Source organism: Zymoseptoria tritici, chromosome 8 (assembly GCF_000219625.1).
Source record: "Zymoseptoria tritici IPO323 chromosome 8, whole genome shotgun sequence".
Taxonomy (NCBI): Eukaryota; Fungi; Ascomycota; class Dothideomycetes; order Mycosphaerellales; family Mycosphaerellaceae; genus Zymoseptoria; species Zymoseptoria tritici.
The window spans coordinates 914,750-934,381 of record NC_018211.1 but is presented as its reverse complement, the minus strand read 5'-3'; the positions used below and the strand labels follow the sequence as shown (position 1 = coordinate 934,381).

Below are 19,632 nucleotides of genomic sequence, written 5' to 3'. Positions count from 1 at the left end.
TGTACGTGATATTTATGAGACACTGCTTACGAGAACGATCGAGACATGCATAGTTGTGTATTTCTGGCATGATATGAGCAGCTGCTGTCTCGCTGAGGCTCCTTTGTAAGTCAATGGCCCATGTGCAACAATGACAACAGGGCTTGAAGCCGCTGAACGCTTCCCGCACGCTGGCAGACCCCCTCTCGAGGCAGATCTGGAAAACACAACGAAGCAACCATGCCCAAATACCAGCGTATCCCAAGACTCGGTGCTACTTGGTCACGTTCTGATTCCCGCAGCCTTGTAGCACTTCTCTTTATGCGCCTCAACCCACATCACCACTCTCACTGCACGCCTTCATGACCATCGACTCAGCGTCCATCACGAGGCGGACGATACCATCCAGCTCTGTCACGTCGACCCCGCTCTGGATGCAGTAAGGTCTCCTGCGGGTTGACGGTCTGCCCGTCCCAGGCCATGCCTGGACGAAGACCTGCGCGCGCGACGTCGGGCAAAGCAGGGAGGTCGTCATCTTCATCTTCGTCCTCCGAGAGCTCTGGCATCTGGAAGTCGTCGTAGTGGACTCTCGGCGCCAATGGGACAGCGGGCAATGGCGGGAGGTATATGCCCGATGGACGAGCTCTCATGGGTGAGTGAGCAAGGGCCGGCTGACCAAACATGTTGTCCAGGTCAACAGGATCGTCGATATCTGGAGTCACTTCACTGTTGCCCGCCGGCTGGATTGGTCCACGAGCCACTTCCTCTTGCACACCTTCTTCCGGTCCTTCGTCGTCTTCGCCGGTCAGATCGTGGATGAGGCCCTGAGTCGGTGCAGCCAGTCGTGAAGATGCGGAACTTGTCGCGTGGTCCTGTGCACTGCCGGCCACGCTGTTCTTGCCCACTTGCTCCTCCAAGGCCCACTCATCGAAGACTTGTTGTATAATCGATGGATGCGGCCCTAAACCGGCTTTCCACGCAATCGTATCGGCCTCTTTGAAATTACGCTTGGTTTCCCTCAGATCGTGGCCTTTCGCCTCAAGGCGGGCGTACCACGAAGGCGCGTAAGTAAGGCCGGCTGGTCGCCTGGCACGTCTGGATGGAAACGAGCCCGCGATGTTGCTCGCTTCCTGGGTGTTGGCTACACGCGGCTTCTTGTTGCCGCGTTGAGTACGTGCACCGATGGTGTTGTTGGCGTGCTCATCATCGAGTTCTTCACCACTCGCGGGTTTGTCCTGGATGCGCAAGTCATCCTCCTCGCTGATCGGCTCTTCCTCGTTATCAAGGTCCAACACTACAGCCTTCCGCTTCCGAGCCACGCCCTTCTTCGCAGGCGTCGCCTTTTTCTTGGATGGCTTGGCCGATGGCGGCGCGTTGTCATCCTCGTTGGACAGCTCTTCCTGGTCGCCAACGTCGTCGTCCTCCTCAGCCTTCCGCTTCGAAGCTCGAGCCTTCTTCGCAACCGTCATCTTCTTCTTTGGTGACTTGGTTGATGGTGGCGCTGCTGTCAGAGTAGGAGGAGCTACAAGAGCAACACTCGTCGCGAAGGTCGCGTGCTGTCCGTTCCTCTCTTCCGAAACATCGCACTTGCGTCTCACGCGCTTCTCGGTAATCTGAAGGCCATACTTCGTCTTCGCTTTCCACCTCCGCATGGCCGCGCAGTGCGGGAAGTGGCTAAGGGTCTGCGACTCGAGACAGAAGCGCGTATTGCAGCCTTCACCAGCGCACTTGAGTAGGACAAGGCCGTTGTTGGAGTCGGCGATATGTGTGTTCATGTCGTCGAGGGAGGCGGTCCTGAAGCAGCACAGGGTACAGTTGTACACATTGACCATGTTTGCGGTTGATACTGACAGGTGGAAAGGGCAGCACGATACGGTTCCAACGCGTTGGAGAAGATGGTACCAACCGAGTGTTGATGGGGTCTGGTGTTGATGAAGAACCGGGGTTGAAGCGCGTTGCTTGTATGCTTGTTCGATTGATGAGACGAGAGTTGTATGGAGTTTATGAGTTGTATGGCTCGTTTGTTCGTCTTGGTGAGGATGGATGTTGCGAAAGAAGTTGAGAGACGCGTCAAAGTGGAAAGAAGTCCTAGCAACGGAGGGGAGAATCAAACTTTGACGCTAGCATGGATGCTGAGCTCAAGTGAATGTAAGGTGTGTTTTGCGTCGTGCATCGTCACTGGACGTGAAGATGTTGATGCCAAAGATGCATATCGGTTGGAGTGCTGAGATGCGTATACTTGGAGCCTGTTGCTGACTCCGTTGTGTATAGTACTGTCGGGTATCGCCATCGTTCAATGCACGGTCCGGATGTTAGGGTAGTTGTCCCTGCCAAGGCGAACATGAATTGAAATCAAGGAGACAACGTGAGTATTCTTCCACGGAGCTGGACGACAAGCTGATTAACGCTCTAATAGGCCTTATTGCCCTGGTTTGCTCGGTCCTTTTAGAGAGTATGAAGACAAATAACAAGACCGTGCTCTCTTTTGCTCTCGCATGTTCCGGCTGAGTCTTCCTTGATTGCCATCTCAGTTCAGAATCTACCCAGATGATGAAGTTCACGCATCGACTGCGGTTTCATTACCGGTAGCCCGTCTGTGCTCGTGAAGCAGACCTCAGTGGACGTCCAATATCTCGACTCATCAAGCATTTGGTGGTGTCGACAAGAAGCAGGCTTTTGCCGTGGTCTACGACCTCGTCAGGCATCGTATCGTTGTTCAAGTATAGACTCTCCTGCTAGCTTAAAATGCCAACAACGCCGAATTTCAAGGTCGTAGCCCGCGACGGACTTTTCACGGAATACAAAAGTGAGAGGACAAACCTTGCGAGACTGGTCTAGACATTGCACAGGTATAGAAGTTGGTAAATGACATTGACAGCCTTCTCGCTGCATACTCGGCCCCATCGTTCAAACACAACAAAGGCAGCAGACCTTTATCCAATGCCATTCAATACCTTCGTGCCCCGTATTCGCTTGAAGCAGCTACAATCTGTTCTCAAACACAAAGACAACAAAGCCGTATCCCACACGCCTGTTCTCGAGAGTCTCAATGCCCGTTCTTGTTCCATCATTCATGGTCTCATCATCTCGTGGCTCATGATCTTGCAGACTTTTCCTCGTTGCCCTCAAGCAGGCTTCATCTTGCCCAGCAATTCTCGATCTCTTCTCTCAAAGGCCGCCACGAGGCGGGTGGAAGTTCCCAGCCTTGTCGATGTAGCCACCGTCCGGGTCCACCAATGTCTCCTGTCCATCGACCAATTCCCGATGGTAGCCTGGACCGGGGAAGGGGAGGTCACGCGCTGTTTGGGCGATCGCGTCACCCTCGTCGAGATCTTCATCCTCGTTCCCGACGTCCTGTTCGTGGTCGTCTCCCACCTCCATCGGATCATTGGCCTGGGCAGCAGCAATACGAGCATTGAGGCGAGCAGACTCCTCGCGAAGCTGGTCAGTCTCGGCCTGGACTCGATCCATGTCTACAGCTCCCGCTCCGTAGAGTTGTTGAGTGATTGTCTGCCTGAGTCCGGCAAAGCCCTCCATCACTCCGCCAAATTCTGCGTCTCTTGCATCGACGTCGCTGCGGCCTCTCGTGGTGGGACCGCGTCCAACAGGAGCTCGTGTGCGCGGGGTGAAGTCTTGAACTTGCACCTTCGCATCGCTGAGTCCGCCATGCTCCTCCTCCTCCTCCCGGTCCTCCTCGTCACGAGTCTGTCTTCCCCTGCGCTTCGTGCCCTGGCGACCATGCCAGCGAGTGTTATTGCTGTCGGTTGGCTGAGACGATGTTGTGGCTGCTGCAGGTGCTGCAGGCTGGGGAGGAGCAGCAGCAGTCGCGGGTGCAGCGATGGCTGCAGGAGCAGCGGTGGTCCCAGTCACCCTCGTGGACGTCGCGACTTGTCCAGCTCTGTCCTGCTCGCACGCAGCCTTCACGCGTGGTTCGCTGAGCAAGATGCCATACTTCTTCTTCGCCTTCCACGTATACATTGATGCGCAGTGCTTGAAGTGCGCTTCTGCTTGAGTGGGAAGGCAGAAGAGAGCGCTGCAGGTTGCACCAGGACACTTGAAGAGCTCGCGGCTCGCGTTCGAATCGGTGGTGTGGGTGTTGATCTCGTTGACGTCCTGTGTGGTGAAGGAGCAGACGGTGCAGCTGTAGGTGGTGGCCATTGCTGCGGGTGGGTGTGGTGCGGGTGGGAGGTGAGTCGTGTGAGGTGAATTGATGGTTCTGCAGGTACTAGGTCAGCGCGATGAAGTTGACGCGTTTGGAGGTAATGGTACGAACCGAGCGTCAAAGTGTATGGCAACGTGTAAGTGGGCAATGCAGCGGGGAGTGCGTTGCTTGAGGGTGCTGTAGGATTGGACGAAGGTGTTGGTATCGACTTGTGTGATTTGTATATGTTGTATGTCGTATCGTGGAAGGTGTGTTCTTTTCGGACAAAGTGGGAGGAAGTCCTGGCGACGAAGCTGGGGACCAAACTTTGGCGCTAACGTGGCGGGCGGTCCCGGTCAAGTGAATGCGAGTGGTGTTGGAGTGTCGTCGCCATCATGAAGATGTTGAAGTTGAACATTGATGCTGGGGAGACGGTGTACTGCTGATGTTTTGATATAAAGCTATTTGCACTATGTTACAATGGTGCTGTTGCGGAACGAAGTGATGAACTCTGATTGATGCATCCAGGAAATGGAGCTGGTATATGACCATATGCTCGACAAAGGACTGATCTAGCAATCTACAAACAAGGTGCTAAACAACGCACCAAACAGTGCACCAAGCAGTGCATCAAACAAGGAGCCACATGCTCCATCCCACTCGACAGCTTTTGGAGGCAGGCTGTCCCATGTGTGCATATGTCTATTCGTTGTCATATTCGCTGACGTCGTCGTGTAAATCAAATCTGGCCAGCTTTTTTGACCTTCACCCCATCAACTCCATGTTTGCAGGTCAGTTCTGCGCTGGCGTGTTGGCGGCCTTTGCGTTCGCCTTCTTTCTCGACTCCTCCACGTACTCCGCGAACTCGGTGATCCCACTTGGACCGAAGCGCGACCTGTTCCATTCAGGCTGAGGTCTGCCGTACCCACCATCGCCGGAGTAGTCGATGCGATTGGCTTCCGTCATAGCCTGATGTACATTCGTCATGGTGGACACGCGTGTCTCGAGTGCCGGCAACAATGGTGCCTCTTCCCACCCTCCGAAGTCGAAGCCTCCATTCCAGTCCACATCGCCGAGGTTCTCTTCGTCACCATCGTCGAGCGTGGTCCAGACGTGTTCCTCGACCTCTCCACCAAACGCCCCTGGACCCGTAGGCGCAGCAGAGCTGTCCATCGTGCTCTTGAGACCGGACTGTGGCATCGGCTTCAAGGTCGCCGTAGACTTGCCGCTGCGACGCGATCTCTTGGGTGCGGTTCCTTCATGTCCTTCCGCATCTTCCTCATCAGACAACTTCTCCTCTGCGGCTAGCTTTCTGCTTCTGTTCGGCCGCTGCTTGCCGTTGTCGTCGTTGTCGTTCGTGGAAGTCGATTGCATGGCTGGAGGAGCGACGATCTGGCTCGCCTGTGTAGTACTTGAGGTGACCTGAGCCACGGCTCCAGCTCGCTGTTCCGTGAAGTCGCAGGCGGCGCTCACGCGAGCGTTCGACAGATCTTTCCCCCATTTTATCGTTCTCCTCCACGTGTTGAACCTGTCGCAGTTTGGGGTGTGGTTGACCAGGTCGTTCTTGATGCAGAAACGCGTGCTGCAGCCGGGGCAACGCCACTGACGCTTGTTTTGGTTCGAGGCGTTGACGTGGTTGGTTGCGATGACGAGGGAGGGAGTGGAAACGGAGCACTCGGTGCAGTTGTGCGTGGTGGAAGACATTGCTGCGGTGATAATGAGCTTGGTTGGCACGATTTAGGTTTTCGAAGGAGACGAACCGTGTTGAAGTCGGATGATGAGTCTGGTTGTTTTGTGAAGGAGGTGGTTGGAGCTGCCGTCAAGTATTTGAATCGCTTAAAGGTGGGAAGGCGAGCGTGTCGTGTGCCGTGTGTAACGGGTTACTCAAGGATGATGAAGACGAGAAGAAGAGCTGGTCTGTAACGCGTCGTTGTGTCGTGTGTTGACAATGTGCAAACGGAGCACCCGCGCTAAGATGTCTTGGCACGCTTGAAAATTGCATGTGACAGTCGAATTCTGTGTCCTGCCTCCCAAGAATATCTGGGCTAAATGAAAAGGCGATACCCTGAGACACAGCATATCGAGCATACGTGAAAATCTGTTGTGTAGTATAGTCGTTTATGTTTATGTTGTGTAGACTTCTTCGCCCCACGGGCGTCGTCGATGCTCAGCCCCTTGCTGCCATGCTGAAGAGAGTCGCTCTATGGAGGAATCGATGCCTTCACTTGGGTTCAATTCCCTCATAGTGCTCTGCCTCATCGCTGCGTTCTTGTACCGTCTCATGTCATCCCACAAAGCCTGCCCAGTGCTCAAGACCTGCGTTTCGCTAATCACGTCTCAGACCTTCGTTGAAAGCACGCCAGCGCTCATTGATCTCCCTGATCGTACGCTCGATATCCTCTTCCTCCCTCCTGTCCTCGTCGGTGACGATACCAAGGAGACCATGACGAAAGTCGTAGGTGTTGATCGTCAGTGCAGGGAGAAATTCAGCCTCCGGATCGTGGAAAGGGTTGTCAGGTGGATTACCGAAGCCATCGCTGGTGCTGGTGCCGGTGCCGAGGTCGAAACCTTCGTATTCCTCGCCGCTGAATTCGAGGACAGGCCCATCGTCCATAGACTCTTGCCACGAATGCTGGTGACCCACTTCGGAGTTTCCAGAAGATGCATTGCCACTGGAGGTTGCTTCACGTTCTAGACTCTTTGCCGATGGTGAGGCCATTGTGGTCTCGCGTGAGCGGCATAATCTCTTCTTGGGAGGCGACTCTTGTGCCTCGGTTGACTGGGCGGGATCCTCATCAGGCTGCTCCTCCTCTGCTGCCCCCTTTCGACGCTTGCTGATCTGCTGCTGGCCATTGTCGTAGGTCTTCTTGGGCGGAACTCTCTTGGGTAAAGCCCTCTTGCTGGGAGTGGGAGTGGGTGCTGCGACTGTCTGACTAGCTTTTTGAGGGCCAAAGGTGGACTCAGCGGTAGCTCCGGCTCGCTTTTCCGCGATGTCGCAAGCAGACTGCACACGCGAGTTTTTGTCAAGATCACGGCCCCACTTCATTGTGGTTCGCCAAGTGTAAAACTTCTGGCACAAGGGGAAGTGGCCCTTCAGGTTCGTGGCGAGGCAGAAGTAAGAGGCACAGCCTGGGCAGCGCCATAATCTCTTCTCGTTGTTGGAGGTGTTGATGTGGGTGTTGATAGCTGTGAGCGAGGGTGTGGCGAAGGAGCACTGGGTGCAGCCGTATGCCGTTGATGAAGACATGATCGTTGGTGTCTGAAAATCTCGAAGAGTTGATCTGTCGGAGTCAGTCTTTGGGACCTGAGGAATAGCAGGGGCGTGAATATGGAGTACCTGGTGTGATTGTAGACGTGCTTTGGAGCTCTGGGATCAATCGTTGGCTGAGAAGTTGAAGGAGGAGATGATACAAGGACGATGGTGAGGAAGTGGTGGAAGAAGATCGAGTACGACGCGTCGGCGTCGTGTGTCGACGATGTGCGAACGGAGTGCAAATTAAGCACTCACGCTAAGCTGCCTTAGGAAGCTAAGAAGCTTGCATGTGACAATCTGACATTTTTGGCAGGGATAGGACAGCGCCAAGGCGGGTACCCATTGTCGATCACCATTATCGACACTGTGTATAGCATATCAGTATGGATGGTATACCAGTCGTGACGATACCCTCCAGAACATGGCTAAAGGACGAAAACGAAGATGGCGGCAATTTTTCTGGTCGAGAAAGGAGTGAAATAGAGTTTTATGGACCCATGTGGCATGGTATAAAGACTACCACAGTTTGCTCTGCGAGATACGTTGTGCAACTGCTCAGCTAGACAGACAAGCTCGCGAGACGCACCTCCTTTGTTCTACCTGCGAATGTGTTTGGTGTGCACTGTCCTGCCGTTCGCATTGATGACAGCCGTGCCGTCTTTGTTCGATTGAGGGTCAAAGCCGACTATTCCAAAAGCAGTCGTCTTGTCCAGCGAGTCGACCCTGCAGCTTGACGACAATCTGGACACGGAAATTCTGTCAAGCTTGCCGACAGACTACGTCTGGCGAGCGTTACTGAAGAAGGTGTTTGCCTGGTGAGGTCCAATTGCGAGACCGGACATCAAAAAATTGCGTCGCCCTCTTGATTGCGAAATGCCCTCGCGGAAACTGGAATTACTCTTCAATGTACTTGCAAGATATCCAAAGGTCTCGATGGTTTGTGAAGTCCACTTGCAATGCTGATTTTCGAATGCAAGTTTTCGACCGTGGCTTGACACCGATTTCGGCGGGCCAGCGTAGCTCCAATTCGTTCTTATGCTGAAACATCAGTGTGCTAAGACATCAGCGTGTGTGGGAGTGAACAACAATTTCAATGTAGAATAAGTCAACATCTAAAGTACCAATCAGGTCCAACGTGAAGATGTTTACCTTGCATGTCAGCAGAACGGACTGGGTTCCCCGCGCATAATATACGCCGTGTTGGTCGTGGTTTCCTCCACAGGACCATAGCGAGGATGATGTGACCAAAAGAGGCAATTTCAAAGCTTCTCCGGCAATCTGCAAATAGAGTTCCTGGCTGTTACGATAGGCACTCGGGAGAACTCGGAGACCAACATGCAGCCGCGGTGCGAAGCTTCCTCATACCACGCACGTGCGAAGATGCAGAGCCTCAAGCGATGTCATTCTCTCAAGTGGCAGGTCGACGTGGTTGAGCGAATGGCAGCACCGCGAGATACTCGTGGCGAGCATCGCAAGTGCCGTGTAGCCTGTCGGAGATGAACAGATCTCACACTTCGAATTCTGAGACGAAACGATCGCCCAGACCTGCATATTCGCACTTGCCTAGATCGTTCTAGAAAACCTCGAGGTTTCATGTGATGGAGTCGATGTTGAGAGCCTTGTGGACACCAACGACTGCCAATTTGGAACTGTTTTGGCCACTGTTTCGCTTGATTGCTGTCTTGGTGGCTGCGTAGGATGGGCAATGCTGTAGGCTCGATGTGAATTGAAAAACAACCGTTCCTTTCGCTTCGTTGCCCCAGATCCCAGATCTCGCTAGGCCGGGGCGGGGCAGCGATGGTGTGATCTTTGACAGGCATTCGACAAAATCGCTGGTCGACGATGATCGAGTTCGGTCAGCACGAACTGCGTGGCAAGCATTGGACGCAGCAAACATTATGAAGGAAGCATACAGCAACATACAGCAACACAGATGAGCCAAGGCATATCCTGATACCACTGTGACTCCCGTGCAAAATCGCTCTCGCATTCTCTCCAGTGGCAAGTCGAGAGCAAGTCTGCCGACGATGATGACAACGACTAATCGAGGGGACATCGCTGCTCGCCAGCCAATCAAAAACTGATTATCCAGCTGACTCATCATTGCTCGCTCTTCCCTCGCTGTGGCGTACCCGATTCGGCCTAGAGTGAGGTGGGGTGTCCCTTCTTCATGGGAAAGGAACTTATACCTCATCGCCGCCCGGCAACCATGTTTCTTACTCCCTCTCCATCCGTTAGACGACTTTCCTCCCTTCGTCAACACATTCCTCTTCCTCCTCTCATCAATCACACTCTCACACGCAACATGTCTGCAAACGGTTGCCCAATCAAGCTCGCCAACGTCGGCGGTGGTGGTACCCGCAACAGGGACTGGTGAGTGATTGCACATGTCCTTCTCACTCCAATGGCACAGAGCTGACTGTAATCCTCTCCCAGGTGGCCAAATGAGCTCAACACCAAGATTCTGCGCCAGCACACCGCTGCTACCGACCCATTCGGCAAGCAGTTTGACTACCCTGCCGCATTCAAGAGCTTGGATTACAATGGCCTCAAGAAGGACCTCAACGACCTCATGACCGACTCGAAGGACTTCTGGCCAGCAGATTTCGGCCACTACGGTGGTTTCTTCGTCCGCATGGCATGGCACAGCGCTGGTACATACCGTGTCGCTGACGGTCGCGGCGGTGGTGGTGAGGGACAGCAGCGATTCGCTCCTCTCAACTCATGGCCCGACAACGCCAATCTCGACAAGGCTCGCCGCCTGTTGTGGCCAATCAAGCAAAAGTACGGAAACAAGATCTCATGGGCCGACCTGTTCCTCCTCACTGGAAATGTCGCCATTGAGTCTATGGGTCTGCCCACGTTTGGTTTCGCCGGTGGCCGTGCCGACACATGGGAGGCGGATGACTCCGTATACTGGGGTGGTGAGACCACCTGGTTGGGCAACGAGGTCCGTTACTCCGACGGCAAGGAGGGTCTTACCGGCGATGGTATCCTTGACGGCGACCAGAGCAAGAAGCAGCACACCGACATCCACGGACGCGAGATGGAGGAGCCAATTGCTGCTGCCCACATGGGTCTGATCTACGTCAACCCAGAGGGTCCAGACGGCAAGCCTGACCCAGTCGCATCTGCCCGCGATATCCGCACCACATTCGGCCGCATGGCCATGAACGACGCTGAGACCGTTGCTCTGATCGCTGGCGGTCACGCATTCGGTAAGACCCACGGTGCTGGTCCCACCGACAACGTCGGCAAGGAGCCAAACGGCGCCTCCATCGAGGAGCAGGGTCTCGGATGGAAGAACCAGTACAAGGACGGCAAGGGTCCTAACGCCATCACATCCGGATTGGAAGTCATCTGGACGTCTACCCCAACCAAGTGGTCGAACAAGTACCTCGAGTACATGTTCAAGTACGAGTGGGAGCTCACCAAGTCTCCCGCTGGCGCACACCAGTGGACGGCGAAGACCGACGACGAGATCATCCCTGATGCCTACGACTCGACCAAGAAGCACAAGCCAACCATGTTGACTTCTGACTTGGCTCTCCGCTTCGACCCAGAGTACGAGAAGATCTCCCGCGACTACCTCGAGAACCCAGACAAGCTTGCCGACGCCTTCACCCGCGCATGGTTCAAGCTTCTCCACCGTGACATGGGCCCTCGCTCTCGCTGGGTCGGACCTGAGATTCCTAAGGAGGTTCTCATCTGGGAGGACCCAGTCCCATCCGTCAACCACCCTCTCGTTGACGAGAAGGACGTTGCCGCTTTGAAGAAGGCCATCATCGCGACCGGTGTCGAGCCAACTGCGCTCATCTCCGCTGCATGGGCATCCGCCTCGTCTTACCGCGGTAGCGACAAGCGCGGTGGTGCCAACGGTGCTCGTGTCCGCCTCGAACCCCAGAAGGACTGGAAGGTGAACAACCCATCTCAGCTCTCCAAGACTCTTTCCGCGCTCGAGGGCGTGCAGAAGGACTTCAACGCCTCCTCCGGCTCCAAGAAGGTCTCTCTCGCCGACTTGATCGTCCTCGCCGGTTCCGCCGGTATCGAGAAGACCTCTGGCGTCCACGTTCCGTTCACTCCTGGCCGCACCGACGCCACCCAGGAGCAGACCGATGCCCAGTCTTTCACCCACCTCGAGCCAAAGGTCGACGGTTTCCGCAACTACGGCAAGGGCACCAAGCGTGTTCGCGCCGAGCAGTGCCTGATCGACAAGGCCCACCTTCTTACCCTCACCGCACCCGAGATGACCGCTCTTGTCGGTGGTCTTCGCTCGCTCAACCAGAACTTCGACGGATCCAAGCACGGAGTTTTCACCGAGCGTCCTGGTGTCCTCTCCAACGACTTCTTCGTCAACCTCCTCGACAGCAACATCGACTGGAAGGCGACGGGCGACGAGACCTACGAGGGTGTCGAGCGCAGCAGCGGCCAGAAGAAGTGGACCGCCACTCGCCACGATCTGGTCTTCGGTTCGCACCCTGAGCTGAGGGCTGTGTCTGAGGTGTACGGCTCCAGCGACGGTGCGGACAAGTTCACCCGTGACTTCGTCTCTGCATGGGAGAAGGTTATGAACGCTGACCGATTTGACCTCAAGGCTGGTCAGGTCAGCAGCGCGAAGTTGTAGATGATATCACGTTTTGAGACGATGGGAAGGAATGGTTTGGGTTTGTGAATATGGTTGTAGCTAGAGCATTACAGTTTTCGGGTTGTTGAACGAACATTATCATACTTCATTTTGATGTCTTCTCATCTTCGTCACCCAACGCCTGTCAACTTGCGGTGGTAGAACACAAATTCTCCGTGATGAATTTGCAACTCCGAGAAGTCCTCGACAGTCTAACAACGGAAATGAAAAGAGTCAAGAAGAACCGACCTTCAACGCTGACAATGGCCTTGCATGTCTCTTTGTACCATCGTCTACAGTACATCGTGATCGAGATGTTTGAAGAACGACTCGGCTGAAATTCGGACAGCGGAGAATTGTCATCAGATCCAGGGCTGGATCGCTCCTTCCCGATGCGGGCGGGCGAGTTTAACCGGACTTGTTTGGGTCTTTGTGAGTACTGCGGTGCCGATTGTATCGGAACCGAAGGATGAATTGTCACTGCCCATTATTGGATGTTCAGATGAGGCTTTTCGCGAATTCGATGAGTTGATGCAGCGGGTTTGAAGGGGTTGCCGTTGGATGCCGTGTGTGACGTTGGACAGAACGGTTCATCCAGGGCAGGGATGTCGGATTTGTAAGGGATTTGGAATTGCTCCTTCTCTTCCATCAACAACTTCATCGACCTGACTTGCAAAGGACGCAACCCCACGAAGCAAAGCACGACAGTCGAAGAAGATCATGGCGGTGCTGTCAACGCCGATCAGCGACGAGATTCGTTCTTTCTGGTCGTCTTATCTCGACTCGAGTAGGTGCCGTGCAAGGAAGACCGGTTGCTGTTGGACGTCTTGACAAATAGAGCATCTGCCACATGTGCCGCATGCTCTATTTGTCAAGACGTCCAACCCTGCACCACACAAAACCGCGATTCCTCGACTCGAAGGGCAAATCTTTCCGTCATACACCGTCAGATCTGTCAACTTCCTTCCCACGTGGCGCTGCTGGCGCCACCGAGAATACACGCCGTGCAACTCCACGCGGGTCGAACGTTCGGATCTCTAATACCTCGAAGGCATGAGGGCCAGTCGGAAGGCCTGGCTCTTTCCAACACCACTGGATGAATAGCGAATTGACGACTGATTGTCCCGCATGATTCGTGACAGCCGCACCGGGTGGTATTTGGAGTTGAAGTTGACGCCTTTCTTCTGACCGCTGATTGCTCGGCCGTGCAAGAGGTCGTATTACAGTTTCTGGTTTCGTGTGCTTGTCAAATAGGGAAGGTGGGTGGGGGTCTGCCTTTTCCTTGGCGGTGTGAGAGATAAGGTAGATCTACCCTTGTCATGAATCTCATATGGCGTATATAGGTTGCTTCGGTGCCGCTGTCCGGTCGAGGAGCGTTGTCTGAGACTTCTTTGACTTCGAATCAGATTTACAGCAGCACCTGTCTCGACAACAATCTCACGAAACTTAGACGACAAAGCAGACTCCCTGATCACCAACGAGCAATGCGCCCATCTCGACCAACAACAACGCCAACATCAACCATTTCCAGCATGTCAGACTCGACTTCAAACTCAACCATCTCCTCCCCCACTCCTTCACACCGCTACCTGGCCAGCCGCGAAGTCAACGCCATCGAGTCTTGGACGGCATCGATACCTTCGAGGCGTCAGACACCGGATGCCGAAGATATTGATCCAGCGGTGCATGCTTACTTGCAGATGAAGATAGCCTTGTTCCAGAGGGCGGCGGCAATGAAGCTGGAAAGTGATCATCGACGGTAGGGAAGTGCTGGTGCGGAGGCTTAGTGGGTTGTCATTGCTCCACTGTGTGGCATGCATTCATCTCGAGCAGCACAGAGGGTAGTCTGTTGTGCTTTGCGAAGCTGGAAGTCTACGATGCCTCCGGGACGAATTGCCTCTAATGACGACACCGGACCATCATTGGGAGGACTTGGACATCGCCATCCGGGCTGGCCACATCTACCAGAGAAATGGATGCTGAAGACGGACAACGACCTTGAGAGGGACTGTCGGATCTTGACGCTGGTTTAAAGAAGATGACTGGCAGAGAGCCTTCTTGCAAAGAAAGGTCTTCTGCGCTAAGCTTCCCACTATCCTGCCAACTACCGTCTCTTTGTCCAAAACATCTATAACCACGGTCCGGCCAAACCTTACTCTAGACTCGACCTCTCAGCGATGCTCGATATCGAATTGAACCTACGGAACATGGAGAACACGGACTACGAACAGCTCAGTCGGGCAACATCTCGCGACCAACCACCACTTCGACCACCACGATCGCCTGCACCTGCTTCAGGATCAGGTTTGCTAGTGACGGCAAGAGCACAATGGGCCCATCTAGCCGTTAAAGGATGGCTTGCAAAATGTCCAGCTCTGATTCCAGTTCTTCCTCTTGCTGGAGACTCCTGACCTCACCTTCTCTTTCTATGCCTGCGACAAGACATCAATCATGTTCAGAGAAGACATCGACGACAGCATTCCAGGCGACTCTGGGGCAGCTCTCGGACCCACAGCTGCACATCTCAATAGAGGAGATGTCGGCTGGGGAGCTCTGGGCCCTGCAATCGCATTTACTGCACTTGCTACCACTGTCGTGATGCTACGGTGGTACGCTCGAGCCAGAATCGTTCGCTGCATCGGCCTTGACGACTGGGTCATCCTCCTCTCACTAGTACGTCTCATCATGATCGACCGAGATGACAACCCATCTGACATCCACCCAGCTCTGCGCCATCACAATGTGCATCCTTATCGGCATCGCCGTGCACTCCGGCATCGGCATCACCACCCCGACCTCTCCACTCCTCTTTCACCACACAACGCTCATCGCCCGCCTCATCGTGGCCAACAACTCGCTCTGGTCCCTGACCGTCAACATCACCAAATCCTCCATTCTCACCCAATACCTCCGCATATTCTCCTCGCCACGCACCCGCACCATCTGCTACATCCTCCTCTTCCTGCTCCTCCCCGCAACCTGCTGGGGCATATTTGGTGGTATCTTCCTCTGCAATCCGACCGCCAAGCTCTGGAATCCGGAAATTTCAGGCCACTGTCGGAATGCCCAGACGTATTGGGTGTCCGTCGCAAGTGTGGACATTTTCCTCGATCTGGCGATTCTGATACTCCCGATTCCTGCTATCGCGGCGCTGCATCTCCCAAGGAAGCAGAGAGTTGCTACGCTTTGTGTGTTTCTGTTGGGGTTTGTGGTGTGTGCGGTCAGCGTTATCCGTCTGGCGACTGTCCTCGCGATTGCGCAGCAAGGCGACTTTGTTATGTCGGGAATTTGGGCGATCATTTGGAGTGTGGTGGAGGCGAATGTGGGGATTGTTTGTGCAAGTTTGTTGGCATTGAAGTGTTTGATTGTAAAGTTATGGCCGGGGTTGCTCGAAGAGGAGGAAGAAGATGAGGACGGGAATTTGAGGGTGCCGAAGAGGGCGATGGAGGTTGCGATGATTACAGACGATGATGAGAAGGAGAGTGGCCGGCCAGTAGGCTTTTGGAGGACTGGCGATTCCGAGACGGCGACGCTTGAGCAGAGTGGGAGTAGTTGGTCTACTTTGAAGAAGAGCGAAGGAGAAAGCTCGAGTGCTGGGCGGTGTAGAATTCAGCCGGCTATGGGACCTTTTGTGCCAACGAGGAGGCCGGAGCTTATCAACAGGGAAGAGGAGGGTTTGAGTTTCGAGGAGGTTCTGCAGATGGCGCATTGCGGATCTTGATGAACAGTTGAAGGACTTCGGTGAGACTTGTTGGTGATCATGAGGATCGATATTATCATCGCAGGCTAATCAGGCAAGCGCAGAGTGGGGATGTCCCAGAAGTTCAAGACAATTGCCATTTTCAAATGAGACATCGCAAGTTCGCTTCCTCATGCTTCCGCTTCCCTCTTCTCAAATCACGCTTTGTCGACAAGTGCTGCCTCACCAAAATATCCTTATGTCGCTGCTGCTGTTCCCGTCGCAGCCGATGCCGACGCCTCATCCGCAGCAGCCGCCGCCGCAACTGTCATTTCCGCATCTCTAGCCCAGTACACATTCCTCCGGACCTCCTCTCCAACCATTTCCGAAACCTGAACCTCAGACAGCCCCTCCGGCGGCCTCCTCAGCCAACCACTAACACTCAAGTCCTCGGGAGTCAAGATCACTCCCTCTGGCGTCTTTTCGTGCGCCATCATAACCATCAACGTCCGTAGCAACAACTCATAATACCACACATCCAACGGACTTGAGCCCGGATGGCCTGGCCACCATCGCGGATGGCAGATATTGAACCACCGCAGGGTTTCAAGGCAGGTTTCCAGTGATGACGTGAGCCATTCACCTGGGAAGAGGACGGACATTTCGAGAGCGATCTTGGGTGGGCGTTGTGTTGGCATGCCGGTCTCGGGATGGCGGTAGAATGCTGCGGCGGGTAGGCTTTGGACGACGGTCATGGGTACTGCTAGCTGAGCTGCAGGTGGGAGGGTTGGCGCTTCTTGTGCTGGTGGGAGTTCACTGGGTGGATCTGTGCTGACCATCGCAGGGACTTCTGCTTGATGCCTCTGAGCGATGTTTGCTACTCGCTGTCTCACGGCTGCTGCCGGAGTGGTGAAGTTGGACGGGCGTGATCGTTGAGTTCGGTCTGGTTGAGCTCGGGGTTGCCGATGTGATGCAGGCTGGTGTGGTACCGGAGACGCCATGACGATTGAGGGTGTAGCGGGTTCAGACGATACCTCTTCCGCTCTGCGCTTCGGCGTGACATGTGACGGTGGAGGTGGAGAATCCGGAACAGGAGGCCTAACAACGATGTCACTCTCTGCAACGGAGACTCGCCCTTCGATCGAAGGGTAAAGACCCTTGTTGTGGCGATCGAAACGTGTGGCCGACCCAATGAAGATCTTGATGCAATCCGACCTGTCGACGGTAAATGACACCGGCCTACCTCCACCATGACGACGTCCGTCTGACTTCTTCTCGTCGATCTCCGTTTCCTCTTGTAATCCTGAGCCACCTAGGATGCGAATGACTTTCAGTTTCTGTCTGTTTCGCAACTTCCCCTCGGGGCGAAGTGCCACAACTCTGACTGGGATCGCATAGTCGTGTCCGTTGCGCCGCGCAGCAATCACATCGCCAACTTGAAAGGGCTGCGCCTCGCAATCTTCTTGGGATGCGAGGTTCCATGTCTCCGGATAAGGCTCGACATCGACTGGACGAGTGTCATACTGCACGACGACTTGATGAAGTGGACCATCAGGATGGTCGAAAGTGAGGCGCCAGTGGATATCCTCGGAGTCCCAAACGGGACGGCCTTGTTCGAGCGTTGCGATGTACTGGTGAAGGTACCACCAGCCGAGCACTCGTTCTTCGGTTTCGGGTATGGGGTACCAGGTGTCTCGTTCGTCGCCTTCAACAACACGCGGGTTGCCCTGTTCTGTTTGGAATCGTGGGGCATCGGGTTGGTTGACACCGTGGTTGTCGATGATGGTGTTCATGTTGATTGCTTTGCTGGTTTGTTGCGGAGAAATGCTGGTTCATGTTGCCGTTGAGAGAGAAGCTCATGTTTAAGTAAGGTGAGGCGTGGTTCACGAGCTTCATGTTTTGCACGTGAATGTGGCAGAGCAACATAGCTACACCGTCCTACGTGTTGTCAGAACAACATCTTCTTCATTGTAAACAATCAGTTCACCTCGCGCGAGTCTTGCGCGAGCGTTCTGCATGACTATGCTAGAAGTGAATGGAAAGTACTGCATTGTTCCAGGTGAAAGGGTCACATCACCATCAAAGAGGTCCATTAAATGCATGTAGTATGACACATTACCATCCAGAGAGTTTCTTAATACAACAACATCAAGCTCCTCGGCAAAAGGGGCGGCATGACTACGGCAGAATTATTTTGGATATATATACAAGGAAAAAGAGCTGTCATCGTCAACCCCCGAGACACTTCCAATTATTGGTCAGTCGGGATACGGGGTATGACCTTCAACCCCCGAGACACTTCCAATTATGGTCAGTCGGGATACGGGGTTGTCGCTAGTGCTAACAAAATTAAAGTCGGCAGACTCAAAAATGCCCTCTTTTTTGTTTGCTTCAAGGTCGCCAGTTCGAATTTGACTTTTTGCTCTCCAAAACCTATCGGTCATGGGACGAACTGGAGGCAACACAGTTAGCATGGCTGGTGACGATTCAACATGAGCTAGGAGACTCATGGCTACAGGTCGTAACATTTTGGTAAAAAGATGTGATCCTCTGCAGGTTTGCACTGCAAGCTGATTCATTCACCTTCAGCTCAATGCTTGGCGGAACCTTACCGAATGAGGAAGGAACGTGCTCTACTGGTCATATTTTCACCAACGCCCGACGACGACAATCAACAAACGACAATCAAGTTTTCCGCGTGTCATAAATCACCAGACCCATCCGAGGTCATTCGACGCTGCATCCAAATTTCGTCGGCGGCCATATTAACCTGCCGAGTTTCCCTCGCATCGAAAATATCATCCCCTCGCACCAACTCACCTCCACAACACAACCACATCTTCAACTTCTCCTTTTCCTCCCATTACCATGGATCCCAACTCGCCAGACTATGAGCGTGACAGCGCCATCGTCGCCGCAGTGTTACAAGCCATCAATTCCAGCGCAGAATTTACCAAGTCTTCTGCATTTTGGCAGCAAGTCGCTTCCAACCTGCAAGCGAATTCCAACCTTTCCTGGGGAAGTAAGTATTGCAAATGATAGCCGGTTTGAAGAATACATGCTAATCTTGACAAAAGCTTCACGCATCGAGACTGTTTACAAGGGAATTCGGGCAAGGAACCCGTTGGTCGACCTCCCAAGCACCGATTCGTTCGTGCGCAAGGCCGTCCGTCAGGCTGCACGGAGAGCTGAAGCTGCTGTGGCGAAGGATAAGCGAAGAAGTCCTGGTTCTTCGAACGGAGGATCGAGGAAGGGATCTCCGACAGGAGGCAAGAAGTAAGTCGGATCGTTTCCAAAGTCGCCGAAACACTGTGCTAACCATGGTGTAGCAGGACGGATGAGCAGAATCTGCCGATTAGAGAGCGTTGAGTGGGGTGGAGTTATGCCTTTGTGCTTTTTGGAGATCGGATTCGGGCATTTCAGGGGTTTTCGGCGGGACTGTGCTATTGCGATGGGATTGAAGCAGTGAAATTGGGGTTGGTCTTTTGAAGCCCTGTTTAATTGATTTGAATACGAAGCTCTGGTTGTTCCGTGGTCTTTCGCCCGTACCATCGAGAGAGTACGCCATTGGAAGCGATTTTTGATAGACCAAAACGAACCGCAATGCAGAAGCTCTCCATCCCATACAAAATTGTCTCGAGTCTTCTCAGCCTCGATCGATCGTTCTTCGATATCCATCCAACATTTTGTGCCTACGACAGCGATGTTGTTGGTAAAGCTTGATCGGCTTTCGCAGAAAGCATCTCTGAAGCTAATGTACTGGCGTTGATGTGCAGCTACCTCTCTCGTTCGATGGGTGAGCAGGACTATGCTAAGTAGAAGCCCTCGACCCAGACAGGAATTCAACCCTTTGACCAGAAACCAGCCAATCTATGCTCCAGACCCACCGCAGCGTCTTGTACCCACGATGTTGTCTCCATCGGCATGATTCCATATCGATGTACAGGAAGCACCAG

General features: G+C 53.9%; 8 protein-coding genes across 8 annotated transcripts; 3 read left to right on the top strand and 5 right to left on the bottom strand.

The window, feature by feature from the left end:
* Nucleotides 1-353: 353 nt before the first annotated feature.
* Nucleotides 354-1,811, bottom strand: MYCGRDRAFT_95082 (uncharacterized protein; the record flags this gene model as incomplete). Its single annotated transcript, XM_003849943.1, has 1 exon — nucleotides 354-1,811. The coding sequence occupies one exon, from the start codon at nucleotides 1,809-1,811 to the stop codon at nucleotides 354-356; it is 1,458 nt and encodes a 485-aa protein (XP_003849991.1).
* A 1,336-nt stretch (nucleotides 1,812-3,147) lies between these two features.
* Nucleotides 3,148-4,137, bottom strand: MYCGRDRAFT_95081 (uncharacterized protein; the record flags this gene model as incomplete). Its single annotated transcript, XM_003849942.1, has 1 exon — nucleotides 3,148-4,137. The coding sequence occupies one exon, from the start codon at nucleotides 4,135-4,137 to the stop codon at nucleotides 3,148-3,150; it is 990 nt and encodes a 329-aa protein (XP_003849990.1).
* Nucleotides 4,138-4,912: 775 nt separating this feature from the next.
* Nucleotides 4,913-5,824, bottom strand: MYCGRDRAFT_95080 (uncharacterized protein; the record flags this gene model as incomplete). Its single annotated transcript, XM_003849941.1, has 1 exon — nucleotides 4,913-5,824. One exon carries the CDS (start codon nucleotides 5,822-5,824, stop codon nucleotides 4,913-4,915), a length of 912 nt encoding a protein of 303 aa, XP_003849989.1.
* Nucleotides 5,825-6,446: 622 nt separating this feature from the next.
* Nucleotides 6,447-7,367, bottom strand: MYCGRDRAFT_95079 (uncharacterized protein; the record flags this gene model as incomplete). The annotated part of the gene is made up of 1 exon (XM_003849940.1): nucleotides 6,447-7,367. One exon carries the CDS (start codon nucleotides 7,365-7,367, stop codon nucleotides 6,447-6,449), a length of 921 nt encoding a protein of 306 aa, XP_003849988.1.
* Nucleotides 7,368-9,598: 2,231 nt separating this feature from the next.
* On the top strand, nucleotides 9,599-12,106 carry MYCGRDRAFT_105409 (uncharacterized protein; the record flags this gene model as incomplete). Its single annotated transcript, XM_003850386.1, has 2 exons — nucleotides 9,599-9,746; nucleotides 9,810-12,106. 2 exons carry the CDS (start codon nucleotides 9,679-9,681, stop codon nucleotides 11,995-11,997), a joined length of 2,256 nt encoding a protein of 751 aa, XP_003850434.1.
* A 2,432-nt stretch (nucleotides 12,107-14,538) lies between these two features.
* On the top strand, nucleotides 14,539-15,388 carry MYCGRDRAFT_25852 (uncharacterized protein; the record flags this gene model as incomplete). Its single annotated transcript, XM_003850387.1, has 2 exons — nucleotides 14,539-14,670; nucleotides 14,723-15,388. Coding segments are annotated over 2 exons (798 nt in total), but the record flags the coding sequence as incomplete, so codon positions are not given.
* Nucleotides 15,389-17,006: 1,618 nt separating this feature from the next.
* MYCGRDRAFT_95076 (uncharacterized protein) lies at nucleotides 17,007-17,469 on the bottom strand (the record flags this gene model as incomplete). Its single annotated transcript, XM_003849939.1, has 2 exons — nucleotides 17,007-17,060; nucleotides 17,113-17,469. 2 exons carry the CDS (start codon nucleotides 17,467-17,469, stop codon nucleotides 17,007-17,009), a joined length of 411 nt encoding a protein of 136 aa, XP_003849987.1.
* Nucleotides 17,470-18,544: 1,075 nt separating this feature from the next.
* MYCGRDRAFT_95075 (uncharacterized protein) lies at nucleotides 18,545-19,045 on the top strand (the record flags this gene model as incomplete). The annotated part of the gene is made up of 3 exons (XM_003850388.1): nucleotides 18,545-18,698; nucleotides 18,754-18,952; nucleotides 19,006-19,045. 3 exons carry the CDS (start codon nucleotides 18,545-18,547, stop codon nucleotides 19,043-19,045), a joined length of 393 nt encoding a protein of 130 aa, XP_003850436.1.
* Nucleotides 19,046-19,632: the final 587 nt, after the last annotated feature.